Consider the following 26,116-nt stretch of genomic DNA (forward strand, 5'->3'; position numbering starts at 1 on the left):
TCACACCTAAAAATACAAAGGGAACTTCACCTAACGGTCTTTCAAAGAGAGAAGGGGCAAATCAATACACACTGATCTAAGATGTTGTGACAAAAAAGATAATGAGTGACTGATGACCTGTGCTCAACAGCAAGCCACTCATATTGGATTGTCTCAAACTAATGAATGACTTCTCCGGCCCTGAAAAGTCTGTTGAATGTTGTTAAATATCTTCAAGAAGATTAATTAATAGATTTTTAACACAAATATTTCTAAAATAAAAATTCAACCTCTAACTTACCTTCAGGTGTACACCCCAATATTTATTTTATACTATATAAATTTTATTTAACAATGGCTTGATTACTAGCTTTTTAAATTCCTGCTGGACTGTCTGTGAGAATGCTTTAATTGGATTGGCTGCTTGGATTGTGTGATTATACCATTAGTTACACATTGAGAATCTCCATTAAACTGTGCTCCATTTCCTATCTAGTAAGAGAGTTCAAGTTATTACAACCAATATTACTCAATCTCTCTGCAAGGCTTCCTTTAGGATTAGCTGTGAGCTGTTTTGCTTTATTGTTAACAGTAGAATTCAAACCAAAGATTTGCATTTCTGTGGCACCTTTCATGGTGGTCATCACATTCCAAAGTACTGTGGCAAGCTGGAAGAACAGCACCTCATTTTCCACTTGGGGATCCTTCAAACTTCCAGACTAAATATTGAGTTCAATAACTTTAGGGCTTGAGCTCTCCATGTCCTTACTCCAACCCCCACACAAGGCCGAATTCTCACATAGTTGACTATTACATGCAGACCATCGTTATCCACTAACAGTCCCATTAATAGCTATTTACCCTCCTAGTCAGATCATTATCCACTGCATTTTTTGTCCAACTGTTCTCTCTCTTTGGGCTCTATGTCCACCCATCATTTGCTCCTTACCTCCCTCCCCCACCCTATCTCTGCATATAAACTGACATTTTCCTAGCAACCATAAATTCCGAGGAAGGAACGGTTACTCTTATTTCTCTTTACAGATGCTGCCAGACCTGTTGACCAGCAATGTCCAATTTTGTTCCGAATTTACAGCATCCACAGTTCTTTTGGTTTTTACAAAAATAGCAAGAATAAGTATCAGATATAGGGACCATTTGGCCCATTGAACTCCTTTACCACTCAATAGGTTGATGACTGACCTGACTGTGGCCCTATCTGAAATACTTGCATGTCCCCATAGCCTTTGATCCTTTATCTATCAAAACTTTGTCTACCTCAGCCTTGCATACATTCAGTGACTCAATTTCCACTGCCCACTGGACAAGAGAGGTCCAGACACTTAAAGGCCTTCTAATAGAAGGAATTTCTCCTCCGTTCCAATTTAAATGGGATACCATTTAGTTTGAAACTGTGCCCCTCCCCCAGTCTTAGATCTCCTCCCACCCAGTTAGGTGAAGTACATGCATCAACTTGGTAAATACTACCAACACCCCTTCACAATCTTAGATGTTTTAAGGATATCATCTCTCATTCTTCTATACTCCCATGCGTATAGGGCAAAGTTGCTCAATATTTAATCTTAGCACAAGTCCCTTATCCCAGGAATCGGCCTAGTGAATGTTCCCTGAACTACTTCTATTGTGTGTATATCCCTCCATAAGGAAAAATGTGGACAGTACTTGCAATGGATTAGTATATTTCACTTACAATAAGCCTGTCTGTGTAAAGTGCTGTTTTCTGGATGCAGTGAGTGGTCCTGTACAAGAGCTCATTGTGGTGATACAGCTGGCATTGGAATCACTGGCTCCATTGGGAACACTACCCAAGCTGCCCATCATGGTATGATCTGCAGGAGAGTTCAGAAATGTCACATCAAAAAGATTGGTTTGCATTGGACACAAAACTTATAGATACTCAATTTTATCCTGCTGAGCAGAACTTTGTTTAATCAAGTAACTATGTAATTGGCCAGTGTCTGTTGTAAAGAAAAACACAAGAAACGTGCATTTATGTAGCACCTTTCATGACTTCAATATATTCCAAAGTTCTTTACAGCCAATCAAGTATTCCAAGTGTGGTCAGTTTTGTAATATAGGAAACAAGGTGTCCCATGTTTGCAGATGAAGCTCCCACAAACAGCAATTAAATAAAACTATCTGTTTAGGTGTTGGTAATAGGATAGCTGTTGACTAGGACATCAGGGATATTTCCTGTGCTCTTTCTCGCAATTCTGCTGTGACGTACTTTACACTCATCAGAGAGGTCAGCAAGACTTAGTTTATCATCCCAACCAACATGCATCTCCTCCAATTTAACAGCACAGGGGTATCAGCCTAGATTACGTACTCAGCTCCTTCCAACGGGATTGGAACCGGTAACTTCCGGCTCAGAGCTGAACGACAGCTGACAGGACTATATGCTTTACCTTATAGAAGTGTTGCTTAGTTTAGTCCTGCAAAGGTTTACAATGGTTTGCATTTATACAGCATCTTTAATATAGTGGAACATCCCAAGGCACTTCAGAGGATCATCACACAAAGTCTGACACCAAGACAAATTGAGGAGATAACATGAGGGAAAAAGAAAAGTTTAATCAAAGAGACAGATATTAAAGAACGAGAGAGAAGCTGCCAGATGATGAGGTTTCGGGAAGGATTTCTTAGGGCTGAGGCAGCTGAAAACACCAAGGTGAAATGACGTGGAAGAAGTCAGCAGTAAGAGGCTTCTGGGGCTGGAGAAAATTACAGAAACCATCTGGGGGCTAAATCATGGGGATTCAAATTTATTTCAAACAGAGCATCCTGTGGAATTATTTACACAGCACATTTGACTGGCAGCTTTACTTGTGCAAAGAAAATGTTATTTTAAGTTTTACGACTGGCTAATCATCAGATTTATTCAGAGAAAAACAATGTGTGCTCTGCAATATAAAAATGGAATCACTGCAGGACAATGAGACAGCAATCAATCTAAGGCTACAAACAACAATCGACATATCCATACCTTCCTACATTGAATGGAGCATATAATCTGTGCAACTAGCATAGCCAATTCAAGCATAAATGCAACTAACACAAATGAATCTACTAATTAATTGATCGAGCCTGTATCCACAGCTAGCAACTCCACAGCAACAACAAACCTTGCTTAATTTGATTGAAGTCAATGATCCAGCTTTCATCCCACAACATCTTTTGCTTCTGATACTGAAACCACTGAGATAACAAAAAAAGATGAGTAACTATGGCAATCAATGAAGATCCAGTATTGAAGTATTTTGCTTTATGAAAAGGAATAGACAAACATGAGTGGGACGAGAAGATGACCTACCACACCCGTGAGGATGAAGCCGACGCATGCCAACGAGATGGGCAAACTGATGGCAATTTTGATGGTGGAGGTGCAGTCACCACAATCAGCTGGACACGTGGAGCATGTTTCATCCTTATCACAGTTATCATCTCCACACACTCAACACAAGAATAGGAAGATGTTATTAGTGCATTGTTACATCTCACAGTGCGCATCAATAGAAAAACATTACAGATAATTTACAAGAGAAATAAGTCATTTTGTCCAACTAATAAATGCTGCCGTTTATGGTTCAACAAATGTCCTGCCACTCCTTTTCATCATAACATTATAGAATGTATTTTTATCCTTTTCTCCCTAAACATGTTTATCATGCTTCCCCTTAAACATAACTGTGCAATCCTCCGCAACATTCTTATCATATTCTCCCCGTTTTGGATAAAGCAGCTTCTCTTTAATTCCCAATTGAATTTATTGCAATTATTTTTTAATGCATATTCCAGCTCTTGTTCATACTTGACAACTCAGATCTCAGAGTAAAGCCTGGCTTGAAGAATTATAAGTTTAATGTTTTGTACCTGGTTACCACAATGGTTAGATAGGATCATAGAGATGTACAGCATGGGGAAACAGACCCTTTGGTCCAACTCGTCCATGCCAACCAAATATCCTAAATAAATTTAGTCCCATTTGCAAGTATTTGGCCCATATCTCTCTAAACCCTTCCTATTCATATACACCTCCAGATGTCTTTTAAATGTTGTAATTGTATCAGCCTCCACCACTTCCTCTGGCAGCTCATTTTATACACCCACCACCCTTTACACGAAAAATGTTGTCCCTTTAGGTTTGTTTTAAATCTTTCCCTTCTCACCGTAAACCTATGCCCTCTAGTTTTGGACTCACCCATCCCAGGGAAAAGGCTGTATCTATTTACCCTATCCATGCCCCTCATGAATTTATAAACCTCTGTAAGGTCATCCCTCAGCCTACGACACTCCAGGGAAAATAGCCCCAGCTTCTTCAGCCTCTCCCTATTGCTAAACTCACCAATGCTGGCAACATCCTTGTAAATCTTTTCTGAAACTTGCAGGTTTCACAACATCTATCCTACAGCAGGGAGAGCACAATTGAATGGAGTATTCCAAAAATGGCCGACCTAATGTCTTGTGCAGTCGCTACACGAAATCCCAACTTCTATACTCAATGCACTCACTGAACATATTCACACAAAACTGCCAAAATTCTTTATGAAAAGAACACAGGTTTGTTACACAACAGAAAAATAAACAAATCAATTTATGTTCATATATTAGTCAATACAAGGTCATGATTTAGATAGCAACCCCAGCAATATCATTTACAAATACTGAATATCAGAGAAACACCACTCCAATCTTAGCTCTGTAATTTGTTGCTAAACCGAATCTTCCCAGTTTTTCTCCTTGGAGTGCTGAAGCAGTTTGTGATTTCTTTCCAGTTCACATGGCTTGGAGTCCTTTTCTGTTTCAACAGCCAAGAAGTTGTACAAACTCTTGACCTAATTGTGATCCTACAAATACAAACTACTCTGGTGCTATGATGATATAAACTCAACATTGCAAACATTTGATCAATAAACTATATGGTTATCCGACCAGACACTAAGTCATATGCTTTCTTGGAAATTATTATTCAGGTCAATTTTTCAAATCATCTTTTAGCCTTTTTAGAGAATAGTCACCTTCGCAGAACTAAAACCAAAACCCACCTGTTTCTACTCTAAAGATCCAAGTTTCCAAATGATAATTATAGACCTTGTTCACAATTTTGACACATTTGGCTATTCATGATTTATTATAAAGCTAGAAAATCATTAAGTGTGTAGTCTGCTCACAATTTCAATGGGAAGGATCTGCACAATTTTTTTTGGAATCAAAGTGGCTCATCGGAGAACCATAGTCACAAAGACTGTAGACGCTTGAAAGATATTGCGTGTTTCTCAAACTCAAGAGTGTCTTGAAATGTTCTACCATCAATGAAATGCATTCAGAAGTGTAGTTACTATTGGAATGTAGGAAAAGGCAGGAGCTAATTTTACAAAGCAACATCCAAAAAGAACAGTGCAAATCGTCTATTCTTCCCATGAAGCTGGCTGAAGGATACGCATTGGCTGGGACTGTTCTTTGAAATAGTAACATGAGATATTCATGCCCACTTGAAAGGAGAGACAAAGCTTTGTTTTCAAAAATGCCTCCTAAAGGTGGCACCTCAAAAGTGCAGTTCTTCCTTGATTCAGTGGGGTCTTAAAGCTGTGCAAACCCAAAATCAGATTTGACTTAGACCTATAAACCTGAATCTCAACCCCTGCAGTTTGCAAGCAAAAGGGGGTGACCTATTATGATGACTTCACCCTGTAAAATTATTCCAAATAAAAATTTGCATGGCTCTTTTATTAGTATCACCTCTTGCAGTGATAGTGGTTTTAGACCAAATTACCTTTTGCAGGTAGTACCATGGTTTTAGCCTCCAATGCAGCTTGCATTCGACCAACCTTGATGTGAGCTATTAGGGAAGTTACACCAAGATGGACAAGGACCACCTACATTCAGAAAGCACGAGAAATTAAAATCAGTGCAGTCTTAAACCAGTATACTAAGCTATACATTTAAAAATTATGTAGTTTCTAAAATATCTGGGTTGTCCCAATGCTGTCAGCCACATAAAATTATATTCTCTTTCAAGGAGTAACAATTAAGAGAAGAACTTAACCAGAAAATGAGAGAAGATAAGCTTGAATAGTAATATTATTGCCAATGTCCTGAATGCGCAAATGTTGACTCCACTTTCCAATTTGCTCCCCTTATTCCCTGATTTTGAGAGACCATTTGTCATTCCCAAGATATCATATTGTTTCAAATAGCCTGCAGATTATGCAACAAAGTATAAGCACAATGTATGATGGGCCGGATGGACCATGGGATCAGAAGATGATACAGCACAGAGGGAGATCATTCAGTCTATCACCCTGTCCTAAATTGGCCCTAATCTCCATACACCTTCCCATGTGCCCTGAAAAAGGTTCCCTTTGAATCAGCCCAAAGAAGAAACTGAGCAAAAAAAAAAAATTACCTCACCTCTGATCCTTGCATTAAATGTCTTTAATCTTTATTCCTTTAGTTACTGATCATCATAAGTGAGGAAATAAATCTCCTTCTTTAGTCTATCACAGCACATCATGATGCTGAAGACCTCAGTTATATCTCCCCTTAACCTTCACGGCTCTAATGAGAAGATCAGAAGGATATTATGAAACTTGAAAGGGTTCAGAAAGGATTTACAAGGATGTTGCCAGGATTATAGGATTTGAGCTATAGGGAGAGGCTGAATAGGCTGAGGCTGTTTTCCCTGGAGCTTCAGAGGCTGAGGGGTGATCTTATAGAGGTTTTTAAGATCATGAGAGGCACGGTTAGGGTAAATAGACAAAGTATTTTCCCTGGGTTGGGGAGTCCAGAACTAGAGGGCATAGGTTTAGGGTAAGAAGGGAAAGATGTAAAAGGGACCTAAGGGGCAACTTTTTCATGCAGAGAGTGGTGCATGGATGGAATGAGCTGCCAGAGGAATTGGTGGAGGCTGGTACAATTGCAGCATTTAAAACACATCTGGATGGGTACATGAATAGGAAGGGTTTTGTGAAATATGGCTGGGGTGCTGGCAAATGGGACTAAATTAGGTTGGGATATCTGGTCAACGTGGACACGTTGAACTGAAGGGACTGATTCTGTGCTGTACATCTCTCTGACTCTATGACTCTGATCCCATTATCTCCAGTCTGTTTGCAACAATGAAGTATCTCATCCTTGATATCATTATGGCAAATTTCCTCTGCATCTTCCATAAGGCCAGAAGTTCTATTCATGTCTTCACTGTTCATACTTTCAGATGCTTCTGAGTTACCTTGGCAGTCCAATTGATTTGGCTCATTTTCCCTGCTGTAGATATGGTGTGGGTAACTATCTGACCATCATCAGGGATCCATGGTCCACAAATTCCTCCTTTCACCTTCATTGAAGAACAAAAACATTAAGCTTCAGCACCAAACACTTATTTGATTCAATCAGCATGAATATACAGAGTGGTCTGTAATCTATTGACTCCACCAGGGTTTAAAAAAAGTGGTGGGTTGGGACCATAACTGGGGATGGAGGCTGAAAATTTGGCATCCTATGCTCCAAAGCAGCAATGGCTCTGAGTTATAACAGCTGCCCTTCTGTTTGAACAGACAAGTCCCCACTTCCTCAGCATTATTACCAGATAAGGTAATTCAGCGCATTGTGCATGCAGCAGCTCATCAGTGATAAGGTAACCATTCAACACATTGTGCATGCAGTGACGCATCATGAGCATCATCACCTATTGCTGGTTTCCTGCTCTTTTCCTGTACACTTGTATACTATTCCTATCCAAATAATTATCAAATGCCCTCTTGAAGACTCAGTTTAATGTATCTCCATCATCCTTCCAGGCAGTGCATTCCATACCCCAACCACTTGCTAAGTAAAAATGTTTTTTTCTCACATCACCCTCGCTTTGTTTTCTCTGCTCTTGTTTTTTTTAAGAGCAGGAACAGCTTCTCCCTATCTCCAACCAGTCCACTTTTGGTTCTTTAAACCTCTATCAAATATCCTCCCAGCCTTCTTCGCTCCAAGGAGAAAAGTTCCACTGCTTCAGTTTTTCATAGCTGAAGTTTCTCGTTACTGGAACCATTCTTGTAAATTGCTTCTGCATTGTCTCCAATGCATTCACATCTTTCTTATAATGTGGTGCCTACAACTGTGCACAATATTCCAATTTGGATCTAACAAGTGTAAAAGCACATCCTCACCCCTACTGATAAAACTGAGGACACTGTATGCTCTACAAACTGCTCTCTCCATTTGTCCTGCCACCTTCAATGATCTGTGCACATACAAAGCACATCCAGGGCCCTCTGAAACTGCACCCCATTTGGAATTATACCTCTTATTTTCTATTTTGTTTCAAAATTTTTTCAACCAGATTGCATCACCTCACACTTCTCTGCGTTGAACCTCATCTACTCACTCCAGGTCTCACTGATGAGTAACAATATTCAAATGGAGTCACAGTAAGGGGAAGTTTGGCAAGCACTGTATTCAGTACAAAGAGAGGGAAGTGATAGTTTAAATCATTGTGTGAAATCAGGTACATATTGTCAAAGCTTTATGACCATAAAGGCATAAACTGCACAAGAAAAGGGTACTAATTGCGTGGTAACAACTTGACCATTAGAGTCAACTTGCCAACCAATGCTCTTTTCTCTTGCAGTATGAATTGTTCTTCCCTTTGAAATGTGGCATTCTTGTGTCTGTTGTGATGAATATAAAATGAAAAGCTTTGGCAGCATGTCCCTTTTTCAGCTACTCTTAAGTTTTGTATTACCAAGACACAAGCGGCAACTTGTAGATAAAGCTGAAGAGGAGACACATAAGACTCATGACATTAACTCTGGTTCTCTCCGCACAGATGCTCTCCGATTTGCTGAGTTTCTCCAGCATTGCCTGTGTTTATAATAATTTTTATCTCACACATTCATACCCAGAGTGGGCAGGCTGTGATCACTCACCATAAAATTGAGTGGGCAGGAGTGGATGTTGGCATGGTGCACACAGCAGTTGTCTTCATTGGCATTCTTCCAGTTCAAGGGACAATCCTTCTCCTCACAGAAAGCTTTGGCTTCTGTTGGGTTGCTAGAATTGACAAAATAGGCGAATGATGTTATTACAGAAGATAGGCAGATATTTTCTAAGTTTAACTGGGTGGCCTTTCACTAAAGCACAATTACATGATGCTTCACATTCAGCTTTAATAACAAACTAAGCAAAATTTTAATTTGCAAAATAAATGAAGAAAGAATTGAATAAACTAAACCATTAACATAAAACACAGGCTTAAGGATTTCAGAACACGTGACAAAAATACAATTGTATTAATTTAGTGGGCGGCACGGTGGCACAGTGGTTAGTACTGCTGCCTCACAGCGCCAGAGACCCGGGTTCAATTCCCGCCTCAGGCGACTGACTGTGTGGAGTTTGCACGTTCTCCCCGTGTCTGCGTGGGTTTCCTCCGGGTGCTCCGGTTTCCTCCCAAAGTCCAAAGATGTGCAGGTCAGGTGAATTGGCCATGCTAAATTTCCCGTAGTGTTAGGTAAGGGGTAAATGTAGGGGTATGGGTGGGTTGCGCTTCGGCGGGGTGGTGTGGACTTGTTGGGCCGAAGGGCCTGTTTCCACACTGTAAGTAATCTAATCCCATAAGCACTCCTTTACAGTTCTCAGATAAGGTAGAATTCACTTCTTTTTCACATCTATTGGAGTTCAAAGTTAAAAATCACACAGCATCAGGTTATAGTCCAACAGGTTTATTTGGAAGCACTAGCTTTCGGAGCGCTGCCCCTTTGTCAGGTGGTTGTGGAGTATAAGATCGTAAGACACAGAATTTATAGTGTGATGTAACTGAAATGATATATTAAAAAAAGACCAGGATTGTTTGTTATGACTCTCATGATTTAGAATGACCATGTTGGTTTTAGTACTTTCATATGTAAACCCCAGAACTTTTTTTCAAGTTACATTCTTAAGTGAACTTTAACGATTGGTGCCATGTTAGCTCAGATGAAGGCGTGATGTGCCCCGTGTGAGGCTGTCTGTGCCCCAATGTTCAGACTGATTCTTATTTCTAAAAAAGGGATTTACAGAATCTTATGTGGATTGATGCAGTTTTTGAGCAAAACAAAATATAATTCTGCAAGTACAAATTCAGCCCACAAACTTAAATGTATGCGTGTGCATGTGGGTGTGTATGTGTGTGGAGATGTATGGGGTGTGAATGTCTGTGAGAGAGTGTGTATGTGTGGGAGCGTTTAGGGGTATAAGCCTGTGAGAGGGTGTGTGTGAATCTGGGGGGGTGTATGTGTGAGCGTATGGTGTGTGTGTGTGTGTGTGTGTGTGTGTGTGTGTGTGTGTGTGTGTGTGTGTGTGTGTGTGTGTGTGTGTGTGTGTGTGTGTGTGTTCTCATCAACTGCCAGTTCTGATGTACCATAGCGAGAAACTGTATTGACCTCCTCAGGAGACAGACACGAGCTACAACCAACAGTGTACCCTTTGTTGTCCAGTACTTCCCAGGAGCTGAAAAGCTATACCATGCTCTTCGCAGCTTGAAACACATTATCGATGAGGATGAGCATTTCACCATGACCTTCCCCACACCTCCACTTCTCATCTTTAAGCAACCACCAAACGTCAAATAGATCATTATTCACAGCAAACTGACTGGCCTTCAGGACAACACCATACCACCTTGTCATGGCAGACGCTGCAAAATATGTTAGAATTATGACATGGAAACCACCTTTATACATAGGGGCACCACCCACCATGTACGCGGCAAGTACTCATGTGACTTGGCCAATGTTGTCTATCTCATACGCTACAGGCAAGGATGTGCAGAGGCATGGTACATTGACAAGACCGAGCAGAGGCTACTGCAACAGATGAATGGACACCATACAACAATCACCAGGCAGAACTGTTCCCTCCCCATCAGAGAACACTTCAGCGATCCGGGACATTTGACCTCGGACCTTCAGGTGACCGTCATTCAAGGCGGACTTTGGGACAGGCAACAACGCAAAGTGGCTGAGCAGAGGCTGATAGCTAAGTTCGGTACCCATTGGGATGGTCTCAACCAGGACCTTGGGTTCATGTCACATGAAAGGTGACCCGACTACACTAAACACACACCCACACACACACAGACTCATACACAAGCTCTCTCATAAGCTCACACATAAACCCCCCGCCCACACACTCACACCCACACCCACACACGCACCCTCTCACAGACTTATACCCCTTTACACTCACACACATACATGTGGGGTGAATTTGTACTTGCAGAATTATGTTTTATTTTGCTCAAAAACTGCATGAATCCATGAAAGATTCTGTAAATCCTTTTTTAAGAAATAGAATCAGTCTGAACATTGGGACACAGACAGACAGACTTTAACCTCACACTTGCAATGTATTATCTGAGCTGACATGGCACCTACAGTTCACTTGAGAATGTAACTTGAAAAAAAGTTCTGGGGTTTACATAAGAAAGAACTGAAACCAACATGGTCATTCTAAAAGATGAGAGTCATAACAAACAATCCAAGTCTTTTTCAATATATCATTTCAGTTGCATCACACTGTAATATTTTGTTTTAAATTCTGTATCTTATGATCATATACTCCACAACCACTTGATGAAGGGGCAGTGCTCCAAAAGCTAGTGCTTCCAAATAAACCTGCTGGACTATAATCTGGTGTTGTGTGATTTTTAACTTTGTACAGCCCAGTCCAACACCGGCACCTCCATATCGTGACATCTATTGGAGTTAATGTAAGTTTAGCTTCACTTTGCCATTTTAAAAATCTGATAGGTTCTTCCTGGAGTTGTCACCCTACTGAGCTTAGACTTTCTCAGTTTCAAATACTGTCTTCAGGGTTGCAATCAAATATTATTTCACTATTTGAAGTTATTTTACTACTCTCAATGCAATATCTCCATTTAACAAGCCATTCTTTAATCCAACTGTATAATGAGACTGGTTTGTAACCTCCACGTATGCGTCCAATTAATATTTTTTCTTTCATTAACCCCTTGGAAGACAATTATCATCAGCCAGCATCAGTGACTGACTTGTTCCAGTGTTTCTCAATATATTTATTGGTTGACCTCCTTGATTTGAAGCATGAGAAATACCTCCTGTTTGAGATAATACTCCTAACCACACACTCTTTAAGATGATTCGGAGATGCCGGTGTTGGACTGGGGTGCACAAAGTTAAAAATCACACCATACCAGGTTATAGTCCAACAGGTTTCTTTGCAAACACTAGCTTTTGCAGTGTTGCTCCTTCATCAGGATATTGTGGCCACAACCACCTGATGAAGGGGCAGCGCTTGAAAGCTTGTGCTTCCAAACAAACCTGTTGGACTCTAACCTGGTGTTGTGTGATTTTTAACTCTTTAAGATGTACTCTATATTTCTGCTTTTCCTACTAAAATGGAACCTTACCATTCTTCACATTGTATTCCATTTTACCCACTGACTTAGCCTCTCAAAAAGTCTTTGCGGCTTTCACACCCACCTCGTTTTGTGTCATCTGTGAATGATAAAATATTACTCTATTGTCTGTTTGCTTTCCATTAAACCTTCTCAATCTATGTTAGTATAATCTCCCAATCCCACAGACTCTGATTTTGTTCACTAACCTATTGTGGAACATCATCCAAAACCTTTGAAAAATGTAAACAGTCAGATTGACCAGTTCTTCCTTATATATACCACAAATTACTTCCTCAAAAAAAAATCCAACAGGCAGGAATCCATGTTGACGCTGCCTAATTTTATTAGTATTTCCAATGTATTTATTGTTGAGTCTAGCATTTTCCTTCCTCCTGATGTTGTGCTAACAGGTCTATATTTCCCAGTTTTCCCTCAACCTCCTTTCTTGAATAACGTTGTCGTATGCACACATCAGCAGGGTCCATTTCAGAGTCAACATAATTTTAAAAATGACCACCAAAGCATCTAGTATTTCTACATCCACCTCTTTTAGCACATTCAGATATGAAGGCTTTTACCATGCATTTTAATACACTCACTAGTTTACACTCACATTCTTTTTCTCTGCTTTAGCCTTTTTCTTGATCTCCCTTTGTAACTCTCTTGTAAAAGTTTAAAAATGTTAGTTGCTTTTATCATTTAATCTGAAACATTTAAGTGAATTTGTTGTTTAAGTTGACTTTAACATCTGAAGATTTTTTTCAGGCTTAGACAAGGAAGCTCCCTACTGAGAGAACCTGTAGTAGTTAGTTAATTAATTAATTAATTAGAGGGCTATCCTAAATTTGTCTTTGAACATAGCGGGACAGAGCTGATTTATCTAAGTCACAAGCACTATCAATAAGGGGTCAGTAAAGTGTCACTACCACAGAGCAGGTGGCACAGAATGAAAAGCTTAAGAGTTTGCTCAGTGTAGGAGTGTGGTGAAGTCGTAAAAGGAGGTATGCCTTTATTTCTCCTGATGTTTTCAGAACGTAGAACCTACTGCTGGGAGCCAGTGAAAGTCAGTCTTGAGTGAAAAACAAGTGTGGTAGCATAGGAGTCTGGTAAGCTCTTACGAACGATAAGTGATCAGTATAAAGAGTTGTGTAAATAGGCTGTTTAGGAACCATAGGTCTATAAATAAAAAGCACTGAAAATGTTACCTGTTTAATGAAGGCACATATAACTTTTAGTTGTAGGTGGCATCAGCATTTAATAGGTACAGTCAAATAATGGTGAAGAATAGCAATGACTGATTGTACTAATCAGCACAGACAAAGCTGAGATGGGCATGTGTGTTGCAGCCGAGGAATGGGGAAGCTTCTGGACCTGAAAGTGAATCAGCACAAACACACCGTAGCAAATGAGTAAAGCTCAGGCTGTTGAGTTGAAGACATTGTGACGCATCATGATTGGTGAGAGATACCTGGTCACTAAGTTCTACAAGACAGTCGTGCTCCTTAAAACAGATCTGCTGATACCATCTTTCACAATCCAGAGATTGGTTCAACTGAGGGTAGCAAAGGTGATTGTAGCAGTGATGGGATAATATTGCGGGAGGAATGGACACTGCTCTATGCAGTTGAGATGGCTATGTTAGTGCCAAGATTTAGAACGTCTGCTCAGGAATGGACAGGAATTTGAAGTGGAGTAGTCCATGTACGTACCAACAACATAGGTAGAACTAGGAAAGAGGTTCTGCTTAGATAGTTCGAGGTATTAGGCAAAAGAAAATCAAGAACAGAACGCTAAGGATAATCTCTGGATTGTTACGTGTGACATATGCCAATTCAAACAACCATGATAAATATGTTAAAGGTGATTTCCTTTTCATAAAACTATGCTGACACTTTCCAGTTGCCTTGCATTGTTATAAGATTAATTTTAACACTTTCCCCACAGCAAATGTCAAGGTAACAGACATATAATTTCCTGCTTTTTTTTTCCAAATAGAGGACATTTATATGTTATTTTCCATTCAGATAGGAACTTTCCTGGGTTTAGGAATTTTTGAAAATTAACACCATTATTATCTCATTAGATACCACTTTTAAGATTTCACGATGATGTCAGTCCCCAGAACTCTATTAGTTTGCTGGGTTCTGCTTTCCTAGCAATTATAATTTCAACAAGTTTCTTTCTTCTTTCCATTTCCTGATTTACAGCTATTTCTGGGATTTTTTTTTGTCCTGAAGATGAACACAAAATACTTGCTCACCTCATTCACCATTTCCCTATTTCCTACAATTATCACCCCATTCTCACTCCTAGAGGGCCAGCATTTACTTAACTTTCTGGGTTAAATAGCTTTAGGTAAAGTTGCCATAGCCCCAGAGGGTTGCTCTCTCAGTACAGAGAGAGATGACTGGTGGTGAGTTTAATCTGTGGGTCATCACACTGTTAGTGAGGGGCTAAGTTGAGAAAGCAAGGCCTTCATGGTGACCTCAGCTGGTTCAAGAATTGAACTTACTGTTGTTAGAGAAGCCAGCCATTAAGCTAAACAGCCAAACAAACACTCATTGCCTCAGGAGGTAGTGGAGGCAGATTCAGTGAATTTTGTTTTAAGGTAGAGTTAGATCAATTTTTGTTAGACAGCATAATTAAAGTTTGTCAGGGCTAGGTAGGAATGTGGAATTTGAAAGACAAATATATCAGCCATGATCATTTAGAACAATAAAGCAAATGACCTACTCCTGCACCAAATACATGTTCTCATATGTAATGACAACGACTTACTTTTAGATCATGCCTTTAACATAGCCACAAGAGCAAATAGGATGGGTGGGTTTTAAGGAGCATCTTAAAGGAGAGAAGAGTAAGGAAATTTAAGAGGGAAATTCCGGAGTCTAGGGCCTCAGCAGCTGAAGACCCCTCTCACCCTAAACCTATGCCCTCTAGTTCTGGACTCCCCCAACCCAGGGATAGGACATTCTCTATTTACCCTATCCACGCCCCTCATGATTTTATAAACCTTTATAAGGTCACCTCTCAGCCTCCGATGCTCCAGGGAAAACAGCCCCAGATTATTCGGCCTCTCCCTATAGCTGAAATCCTCTAAATGTTTTGTAAATCTTTCAAGTTTCACAACATCCTTCCTATAGGAGGGAAAACAGAATTGCACACAATATTCCAAAAGTGGTGTAACCAATATGCTGGACAGCTGCAACATCACCTCCCAAGTCCTATACTCATTGCTTTGACCAATAAAAGGACACCAAACACCTTCTTCAATATCCTATCTATCTGAGATTCCATTTTCAAGGATTTGCTTTCTGTCCCTTATGACTAACTTTAAAAGAGAATTAATGAAGGATATTGACAGCTGACATTAAAAGGGGATTACTGTACTGACACACACTGTTCTCCTTTCCATACAAAATATATCCCCAAATTTGAGATTCCCTCACAAAGAACCATAATAATTATTACTAACTCAACAAGATGGCACCCTCAATGTAATCTATTTATTTAGTGTCACTGATTTATTTGGCTCAGTAGATAATGCTCTCATCCCTGTGTTTGGGGATTGTGAATTAAAAGTCACACTCCTGGATTTAAGACCAACTCTGAAGGCTGACACACTCCGTGCAGTTTTGGGAGAGTGCTAGACTATCAGAAGCTCAGTCTGCCCTCTCAGATTTATAAAAGAGATCTATGGCACTATTTCAAAGAACAGCAGGGAATTATCTGTGGTGTCCTGGATAATACATATCTCTCAAACAACATCAGCAAAAAGTAAAAGTGTTATCTGGTGGTGATCACCGAGCTGCATGTGTGTAAACTGGCTGCCATGATTCTCCTGTTACTGTAGTGATTGGAACCAGGTTGGACTCATTGACTATGAGGTCATTAGCCCTGGCTAACAACCCCAATCAATCAGGAAAATCCTGGCTGACCATATAACCAGGGGACTTGCACCCAGGTATCCCTCTCAATAATTTTAGGGAGAGGTGACACTGCAGCGGTGGAGTGCTTTATTTCCCCCTTCAATTCTAGTTTGATTTAATCCCTGCACCCCCTTTTACCATTTTCACATAAGCATAGCTCACTCTCGGCTTTGTTTGTCACTGGTTCATTGGCTACATGATTGTCTTTTCTCATGGTGGAATGTTAATAAAGTTATTTTCATTTGGTGTTTTCACTGTATCTTGTACCTACACAAACACACACGCAAATATAAGCACTACTGCTGTATAGCAGTATTGTAGGGAGAAAGGAAAAGAAAAAAAATAACCAGGATACTCAGGCCTAGGTGTTCCTGGAAAAGGAGCACACAGCATCCACCAATACTCTCGATCTTTTTGGGGAGAGGTGGGAACGACGGGGAGTGGACTGTTTAATTCCCCGTCCAATTCTGTCTTGATTTAATCCCTACCTTCCCCTTTCACCTTGGGTTTCATGTAAGCAATGCTCACTCCAGGCTTTGCTTGTCACTAGTCCCTTGGCCATATTGGTGCTTTTCCTGGTGATGGAGTATTAATAAAGTTATTTACACTTGGTGTTTTCACTGTGTGTTGAACCTGCACACGCAACAACAAAATATAACCAGGAGATTAGAATGTCCTCAGTTCAGGCAACTGACTCTGAGCTGGCTGGCTAGCTACAAGCTGTGTACTGTATATAAGTAAATAATTGGTGACTTTGTGATGGAACGCTGGCCTCTGTGCAGTTATTTCATTTACAACAGTGGCTACATTTTAATTTTTTATGAGCTAATAGTGCAGTTAGAAAAACTCGAATGGCAGAGATGAGGGGTACCTCTGAGAGGAGATTTTAACTCTTTAGGAAGTTGTTTTTTTGGAAATCAATGGGGGCACAAAACAGACATTTTTTTCATGTCCTTGCTGAAACACCAAGTTCTTCACCCCACTTGAACACTCAACAGCATAAAATCAGTTACCGTGGATTGGAGGTGGGGTGGGACACACTTAGAAAGGTAGAAGGTGATAGAGAATTGGCACAATGTCAACAAGTTTGCAAGTTAGTGCAGTCAGTGGATGTACACCTTCCATGTCAACACAGAAAACTGTGGCACAAAAGCAGTACTCACCTGTGTAACAGAATGTTATTTGCCACCGCCCAGTGATAAAAATGATCCGTTACAGTTACTGCATAGGTCACATTAAATTCTTCACCACTAAGTACCTTCTCTGAGGGTCTCTGCACCCACGCCATTTCCAGGCCTGCAGAAGGAAGGTATTGTTAAACAAACAGTTCTATTAATTTGATGAGAGCTGGAAAAAGAATGCAAGTAGACTGCAAAACTGCAAATGCTCTCCTTTATAAAACTCAAATATTATGCAAATGATTGAGAACTTAAATGAACTCAAACTTGATAACACATGATCTATGGGCTGCAAGACAAAATGCAGCAATGGAAATTTAACTTTAATTCTGTAAATTAAGAAAATGTACATTCTGCAACTTGTAATTAAAAGCTGAAAAGATTACAACTATACATTCTTTCATACTCTATTTGAGATTTATACTGTATCTAAGTAATGAATTATGGTTACTTGATTATTTATATTTTAATACAATCCAGCATCTACATCACTTTGACTATTCCTTCCATACTTTATTTGTGGTCAGGATTCAGAAGCTCCAAATGTCCAACATGCGTGTTTGGGAATAAACCATAAGGAGATAAACCTTTTGTGGCAAATAATCCCCTGCTGAAATGGCTCTTTTTTCCTTCTTACATTAACTTTATCACATTGCTATGGTGGCTCAATGGCTAGCACTGCTGCCTTACAGTACCAGGGACCTGGGTTCGATTCCAGCCTCAGGTGGCTGTCTGTGTGGAGTTTGTACATTCTCCCCATGTCTGTGTGGGTTTCCTCCCACAATCCAAAGATGTGTAGGTTAGGTGGATTGGCTATGCTAAATTGCCTATATTGTGCAGGCTAGGTGGATTGGCCATGGGAAGTGGGAGGTTTGGGTCTGGACGGAATGCTCTTCAGAGCATAGGTGTGACTTGATGGGCCAAATGGCCTACTTCCACAATGTAGTGATTCTATAATCAGTTGAACTGAGCTTTTGCATAATAAACCAGCAATTGTACTTCAGAACTAATATATGGGTTTCTAAGATGGGATCAGTAAGTTCATAAAATTTAAATCTTTCGACTTAGCCACAGCTAGTTCATTATAAAACATAAGTGATTCATCAACTAACAGCAAGGTGAAATAATAAAATATTCAATGGCAATGGACATGTGAAAACTTTTTCATGCAGCAAATGGCTTTGAGCCTATTGGGAGTGGGTTGAATTGAGGAGAAAGTGAGGTCTGCAGATGCTGGAGATCAAAGTTGAAACTTTATTGCTGGAACAGCACAGCAGGTCAGGCAGCATCCAGGGAACAGGAGATTCGACGTTTCGGGCACAGGCCCTTCTTCAGGAATGAGCAGAGAGTGTTCAGCAGGAGAAGATAAAAGGTAGGGAGGAGGGACTTGGAGGAGGGGAGTTGGAAATGTGATAGGTGGAAAGAGGTCAAGGTGAGGGTGATAGGTCGGAGTAGGGTGGAGGCGGAGAGGTCAAGAAGAAGACTGCAGGTCAGGAAGGCCTGAATTGAGGAATTAAGGGGGAGTTGGATTTACTCTCTGTAAAGGAGGAAGCTGGGTGAATGGTGCTTGTTCATTTGCCCCCTCAGAGATCTAACACACTCCTGAAGTAGCTATATTGTACAGCACATTGATTAGGCCACTTTTGGAATATTATGAGCAATTCTGGTCTTCCTCCTATTGGAAGGATGTTGTGAAACTTGGTTGGAAATCACACAATGTCAGATGGTAGTCCAGTGGGTTTATTTGGAGGCACTAGCTTTGGAGGTGCTACCCCTTCGGGACGTGAGCTTTCAGGTAAACCTGTTGGACTATGGCCTGGTGTTGTGTGACTTTTAAACTTTGTCCACCCCAGTCCAACAGCAGCACCTCCAAAAGTTGTGAAATTTGAAAGGGTTCAGAAAAGCTTTGCAAGGATGTTGTCGGGATTGGAGGTTTTGAGCTATAGAGAGAGCTTGGGCTATTTTCCCAGGAGCATTGGAGGGGTGAGCTTTTAAAGGTTTATGAAGTCATGAGTGACATGGATATGGTAAATAGACAAGATCTTTTCCTTCGGTTGAGGGAGTCCAGATCTGGAGGGCATAGGTTTATGGTGAGAGGGGAAGGGACCAAAGAGGGAACCTCTTCATACAGATGGTGGTACATGTATGGAATGAGCTGCCAGAGGAAGTGGTGGACGCTTGTACAATTACAACTTTTAAAAGGCATCTGGACGGGTATATGAATTGCAGGGGTTTGGAGGGTGTGGGCCAAATGCTGGCAAATGGGACTAGATTAGTTTAAGATATCTGCACAGCGTGGAGCTGGACTGAAGGGTCTGTTTCCATGCTGTACATCTCTATGACTCTATCATCCTAATCATTCTAACCCACTATAGATTATTTCTTAAATTATTTTCAGATAAAAGTCAAATAATGAAAGAATGAAGATTTTCAATGTTTTGGAGAAAAGAGAGCTGGACTAATTAGATAACCTTTCCAAAGAGATTTTAATATTTCTGTTCCTGCAGTTTTGCTGGGTTAAAATCTTGGAAATTGTTATCTCTTGGGCCTGTGGATGTACTTCCATCGATGGGCTTCAGTGATTCAAGAAGGCAGCTCATCAGAGCAGCTAAAGGAAACGCTGAACTCTAAAAGACAGAGATGCAGAAATGATTATGGATGTAGGTTTGCTCACTGAGCTGTAGGTTTGATATCCAGACGTTTCATTACCTGGCTAGGTAACATCATCAGTGGCGACCTCCAAGTGAAGCGAAGTTGTTGTCTCCTGCTTTCTATTTATATCTTTCTCCTGGATGGGGTTCCTGGGATTTGTGGTGATGTCATTTCCTGTTCGTTTTCTGAGGGGTTGATAGATGGCATCTAGATCCGTGTGTTTGTTTATGGCATTGTGGTTGAAGTGCCAGGCCTCTAGGAATTCTCTGGCATGGCTTTGCTTAGCCTGGTAAAAACGAGGCGTCCCAATCAAAATGGTGGCTTTTTTTCATCCATGTGTAGGTCTATAAGGGAGAGCGGGTCGTGTCTTTTTGTGGCTAGCTGGTGTTCGTGTATCCTGGTGGCTAACTTTCTTACTGTTTGTCCTATGTAGTGTTTGTGGCAGTCCTTGCATGGAATTTTGTAGATGACATTGGTTTTGTCCATGGGTTGTACTGGGTCTTTTAAGTTTGTTAGATTTTGTTTGAGAGTGTTGGTAGGTTTGTGCGCTACTAGGATTCTGAGGGGTCTTAGTAGTCTGGCTGTTATTTCTGAAACTTCTTTGATGTATGGTAAGGTGGTTAAGGTTTCTGGCTGTGTTTGGTCTGCTTGTCGTGGTTTGTTCTTGAGGAATCTGCGCACTGTATTTTTTGAGTATCCGTTCTTCTTGAATACGTTGTATAGGTGGTTCTCCTCTGTTTTGCGTAGTTCGTCTGTGCTGGAATAGTGTTCTGATACCGCATCGTTTGTGTGTGTTGGGATGGTTGCAGGTGTAGTTAAGTATTTGGTCAATGTTTGTCAGTTGGAATAATTTTCCGACAAACCGATCAGACACAATCAATATTGTTTTATGAAGAGGTAAGTAAGTTTGATTTTTCTTCATAGTTTCTCCTCTTGCCTAAGGTGAGGTGATCCTCAGGTTAACCCACCACCTTGCCCTAATGAGCGAGCAACCCAATGATCTGACAGAACTCTAGCTGGTTTAGCTTTACTTCTCTGAATCATAGAATCCCTAGACTGTGGAAGCAGGCCATCTGGCCCATTGAGTCCACACCGAACCACCAACCTTACCCCCCCAGACCCACCCTATCCCTGTAACTCTGCATTTCCTATGGCTAATCTACCTAGACTGCACATCCCTGGATACTATGGGTAATTTAGTATGGCCAGTCCAACTAACCTGCACATCTTTGGACTGTGGGAGGAAACTGGAGCACCTAAAGGAAACCCATTGCAGAGATAGGGAGAATGCAAACTCCGTGCAGACTAATTTATTAGAATTTTGAGAGGATGTAAAGGCAGACTGGTAGACAGATATCAGAATTCTATGCCTCCCTAGGATTGGACCGGCACTAGTTGGGGTTATATAAATGAGGCTGGCCTGATAGGAGAGTGAAGTCTCTCACCAACTCACCATTGGTAGCTTTCCATCAGTGGCAGGGGAAGTGTCAGGTGACCAATGGTTACTTACCTGCTTTCTCATGCTATTAGCAGTATTTTACCAGTGGTTGGTGCAGTATCTGGTGAGGCTGCCTGTCTAATATGCCCACCCCATTATTATATGGATAGGCTTTCTGCCTAATGAAGGCTGCTCTTTCCCACACACCCCCTTTCTCTCTCTCACACACACACACAGAGTATGCTGCACTTCTACAGACTCAGGACTCATGGTTGAGGTGGCGGAATGAAGATTGACTCTCTTTCAGTTACTGTATATCTTTTTATTCTTAAACTATTCGAAATGGTGTCAGATTATGGCAGCAGTCAAAACTTTTCATGTATTTTACAGTGAATAATGCTGGAAAATACAAAGTGACTACAAATCATTCAATTCAGGGCAGCACAGTTGCTCAGTGGTTAGCATTGCTATCTCATAATGCCAGGATCCTGGGTTCGATTCCACCTTCAGGTGACTGTCTGTGTGGAGTTTGCATATTCTCCTGTGGCTGTTTAGGTTTCCTCTGAGTGCTCTGGTCTCCTCATACGGTCCAAAGATTAGGTGGATTGGCCATGCCAAATTGCCCACTGTGTGCAAGGATGTGAGGATAGATGATTTAGCCTAGTAACAGGCATAGAGTTGGGGAATGGGTCTGGATGGAATACTTTTCAGAAGGTTGGTGTGGACTTGATGGGCCAAATACACTTGTTTCGACACTGTAGGGATTCTGTCCCAAGAATTCAATTCAAATCATCTACAGAGGGTTGTGGATACTCAATTGTGGAGTATATTTAAGGCTGGAATAGACCATCTTTCAGGGTTGGAGGGTTATTGGATCTAGGTGAGAAAGTGGAGTTGAGATAGGTCAACCATGATGGTACTGAATGATGGAGCAGGCTTGAGGGGAGGAAGTTTCTATTGCTGCACCTAAGTCTGATATTATCATGTTCTATGTATAATCAGACAAAAGGCCTTCTTTTGTGCTGTAGGATTCAATGATTTGAAGGTTTGAGACCTAATTTATTTGACGCAAAGTTATAGAAATCTGGCAATCTCTTCCCACACCAAAAAGATTGATTGGTCCTGGGATAGAATGGATTCAATTATGAGAATGGTTTGTATAGTGCAGGCTTGTATTGCCTGGAACATAAAAGATTGAGGTGTGATCCATTGAGCTTCTGGGGAACCCAGAACTAATGAACACCATTTTAAAACATAAACCTAGCCCATTTCAACACACTGTAGACGGGCAGGAGGCTGGAAGAACACAGCAGGCCCAGCAGCATCAGGAGGTGGAGAAGTTGATGTTTCGGGTGCTTCTGCACCCGAAACATCGACTTCTCCACTTCCTAAAGCTGCCGGGCCTGCTGTGTTCTTCCAGCCTATTGCTTGTCTACCTTGCATTCCACCATCTCATTTCAACACTATGTTAAGATGATCCTCTCCGCACATGAGGTAGCAGAAATCTGGAACTCTCACCCTCCCTGTGTGGCTGAGAGCTAATGGAAAATTCCATTCCAGATAAATGGATTTTCGTTAGGCAAGAATATTAAAGGCAGTTCCATGGAGCTTAAAATACAGAACAATTTAAATCCTACAAATTGTAGTAAAAGCTTGATGAGCAGAATGGTCTACTCCTTTCAATGTTTCTTACAATTGAAAAATTAGAAGTGATCTCTTTGGAGAAAGACAGGGACAACTGGTCAGCAGATTGTCCTACATCCTGTTATTGTTGGAGGCAGACACTATTTCATACTAACAGCGATGTGTCCAGTTTTGCCAGTCAGTTCCTATATTGAGATACAAAATCAGAAATTGCTGGAAAAAAAAACTCAGCAGGTTCAGCAGCATCTATGGAGAGAAAACAACGCTAACATTTATGGTCCAGTGACCTGAGGGGGCCTGAGCACTTTCTCCTTATGTTCTTCCTTCAGTCTCCTCACACCAGGCCCTGTCATCACATGGGCTGCTACCATTAACGACCCATTGTCAGCTGGTCATTTTCCGAGGCTCACCTTTCCCCATTCCATTGTCTGCCCAAGTGTTTTTCTGTTTTTCGCTCCATCTCCACCTATCGTTTCATCGCCTCAACCAAATCCCTCCCCTTTCAGCATATATACCAAACCTTTTCCCAGTTAAGGGTCAGTGGACCCGAAACGTTAATTCTGCTTTCTCTCTTATAGATGCTGCCAGATCTGCTGAGCTTTTCCCAGTAAGTTCGATTTTCTAGAATCCCGCAGTTTTTTGTTTTCTTTGTCTGGGGATGTTTGTTCCTCTATTGATGCCGCCCTTTAACCTCTTTAAATGATTGTAGCCAGGACTTGGGCGGACTGGGCTGGTGTGTTAGACTCAATGATAAACCATTGTCCGTTTTTAGAGCCGCTGCTCTCATCGAGGGCAGGTTAAGCTCAGTGTTGCAAACCTCTTCAAATCCATTTCTGCAACAGCTTTTCTGCTGAATGTTGCTCCACTGCCCCCACCCCACCTCCCCCATGTTCTGTCCATCCACAAACTATATCTTTAACATCAATTGCAAACAAACAGCAACCGATACAACGGTGAACGATAGGCAAATCAAACAGAAATCAATGGTGCCACCCCGTTTAAAATACTTCCCCACTTCGGGCCGAATGGTCTCTTCCCACGCCATCTCCCGCTCGGAGAGAGTCCTATAGTAGTAACTGGCTTGTTAACAAATGGGGAAAGGGCACACACTCACCTCCACAGTCGATCATGTTGTATTCATGCGGGTTTTCCAAAGGCCAGCAATCATACTCCGTGTTGTCCAGGTCATGCCACTGTCTTGTGCTTCTCGTTAGCATCGCCTTTGCAAATATATGGGAACAATTGGAGGCAAACGATTCAGAACAACTGCCACAGGTTGTCACCCCTATTCAACGATGACCTCCTGTAAACACTAAATTGAAAACTTCCCTGGTTTCAACTGAAATCTATTCTGATGACCATGGCTTGCCTTAGAACATCTATTATGGACAAACGGGCAGCTGGAAGAACACAGCAAGCCAGGCAGCATCAGGAGGTGGAGAAATCGACCTTTCGGGTATGACCCATTTTCAGCAATGAGGGTTATACAAGAAACATCGACATCTCCACCTCCTATGCTGCCTGGCTTGCTGTGTTCTTCCAGCTGCCCGTTTCTCTACTTTGGATTCCAGCATCTGCAATTTTGTTTTTGTCTCTAACTAACTTTGCATATTTATTATTATTTCTTTTCTCCTTTCAGAATTCGTTTCTCAAATTTCAACGAGTAAAGTCTGCCTTATGCTTTTAGATGGTTTCTAAATTGTAGTTCACATCTTATTACGCACAGAATGTCTGGAATGCATATATTGTCGTATTCCAGTATCAAGATGTATCTTTAAAAATGCACTATTCAAATCAATTATTAAACAAATAAACTTACCAGCAAATAACAAACAATAAAATGAGCAAATTTGTCCCATTTAGAAAATGACATAATCCTCTGCAGCGGGGTGTGTTGGAGATCGAATCCAGTCCAGAAACTGGGAACCTCAAATCGTTAATAACAAAAAAAATTCTGCGATTTTGTTTTCTGACCGTGAATCCTCTGAACGCTTCTCGCCAGGGTTTCTGTGAGCATGCGTGAGCATTCTGTGTAGCACCTGAAAAAACATGGGGAAGAAGGGAGAGGGATAAATGGAGCAAGTTTCTAACCTTCCCTCCACCCCCCCCCCCCCCAAACAGCAGTTCCAGAGCAAACTACACCTTCAGTCACAGGGACACAGATGAAATCACTTCAGTCACACACAGAGATGACTGAAACTGGGGTTTACACAGCCTCAAGTTCGTGAGTCCCCTCTACCCCTCTCCATCCCAAATGGACACTTTGCTTGTAACCAGACTTTCAGGTAGAATTGGGTACTTCAGGTAGAATTTTGGATTTCAGAAACTGAGCAGCAGTGTGAGCAGCAAACAAGCGAGAGGGAGAGGGAGAGACCAGGTTCCAAATGCATCAATGCCTAATTGTATACTGGAGAGGTAATCCCCCATATCACCGCAAACTGGGGGGAGAGGCAGGACCAGAAATTAAATCAATTTCAAACAACGAATTCAGCAGTTCATCATTCGTCCTTACTTCAAGTAAACTTGGTGCTGCCTGTTAGTTAAAACAGGAGAGGCCGTTCAGCCGCTTGTATCTGTTCCTGCTATTCAACCAGATCGGAGCTGGTTAACTCTGCTCTCCAGGCTTGGGTTTACTCCTCTCAATCCCTTTAACCCAACAGAAATTCTCGGTTTGCACCTGCCTAGCCTCAGCAGCTTTTCTTTAGAGAGGAGAAAGTTCCAGATGCATATAAAAGTATGAGGTGAGCTGCTGGTCATTCTCACTGTGAGAATTACAGTATTTGACACTGTCAAATCCCTTGTGCTAAGGTTAAGTCACCATAGTCCTACCAGACTCTCGCATTAGAGAGAGATCACTGATGGTGGTTTA

The 26,116-nt window shown here is 41.2% G+C and overlaps 1 protein-coding gene across 1 annotated transcript in view; it reads right to left on the reverse strand.

Moving 5' to 3' along the window:
- LOC122539383 (atrial natriuretic peptide receptor 1) overlaps nucleotides 1-25,120 on the reverse strand; it is a 60,844-nt gene extending 35,724 nt beyond the window's left edge. Inside the window, exons 1-9 of the mRNA XM_043674169.2 lie at nucleotides 25,067-25,120; nucleotides 24,362-24,467; nucleotides 17,499-17,631; nucleotides 8,919-9,042; nucleotides 7,232-7,336; nucleotides 5,774-5,876; nucleotides 3,314-3,453; nucleotides 3,126-3,198; nucleotides 1,691-1,829 (exon numbers count right to left, since the gene is read on the reverse strand). Of these exons, the coding sequence (XP_043530104.2) occupies nucleotides 1,691-1,829; nucleotides 3,126-3,198; nucleotides 3,314-3,453; nucleotides 5,774-5,876; nucleotides 7,232-7,336; nucleotides 8,919-9,042; nucleotides 17,499-17,631; nucleotides 24,362-24,467; nucleotides 25,067-25,120 (977 nt within the window). The remainder of the gene's footprint in view (nucleotides 1-1,690; nucleotides 1,830-3,125; nucleotides 3,199-3,313; nucleotides 3,454-5,773; nucleotides 5,877-7,231; nucleotides 7,337-8,918; nucleotides 9,043-17,498; nucleotides 17,632-24,361; nucleotides 24,468-25,066) is intronic.
- Nucleotides 25,121-26,116: the final 996 nt, after the last annotated feature.

This window comes from Chiloscyllium plagiosum, unplaced genomic scaffold (genome assembly GCF_037043375.1).
Source record: "Chiloscyllium plagiosum isolate Xiang-an unplaced genomic scaffold, Cpla_swu_hap1 HiC_scaffold_2, whole genome shotgun sequence".
NCBI lineage: Eukaryota > Metazoa > Chordata > Chondrichthyes > Orectolobiformes > Hemiscylliidae > Chiloscyllium > Chiloscyllium plagiosum.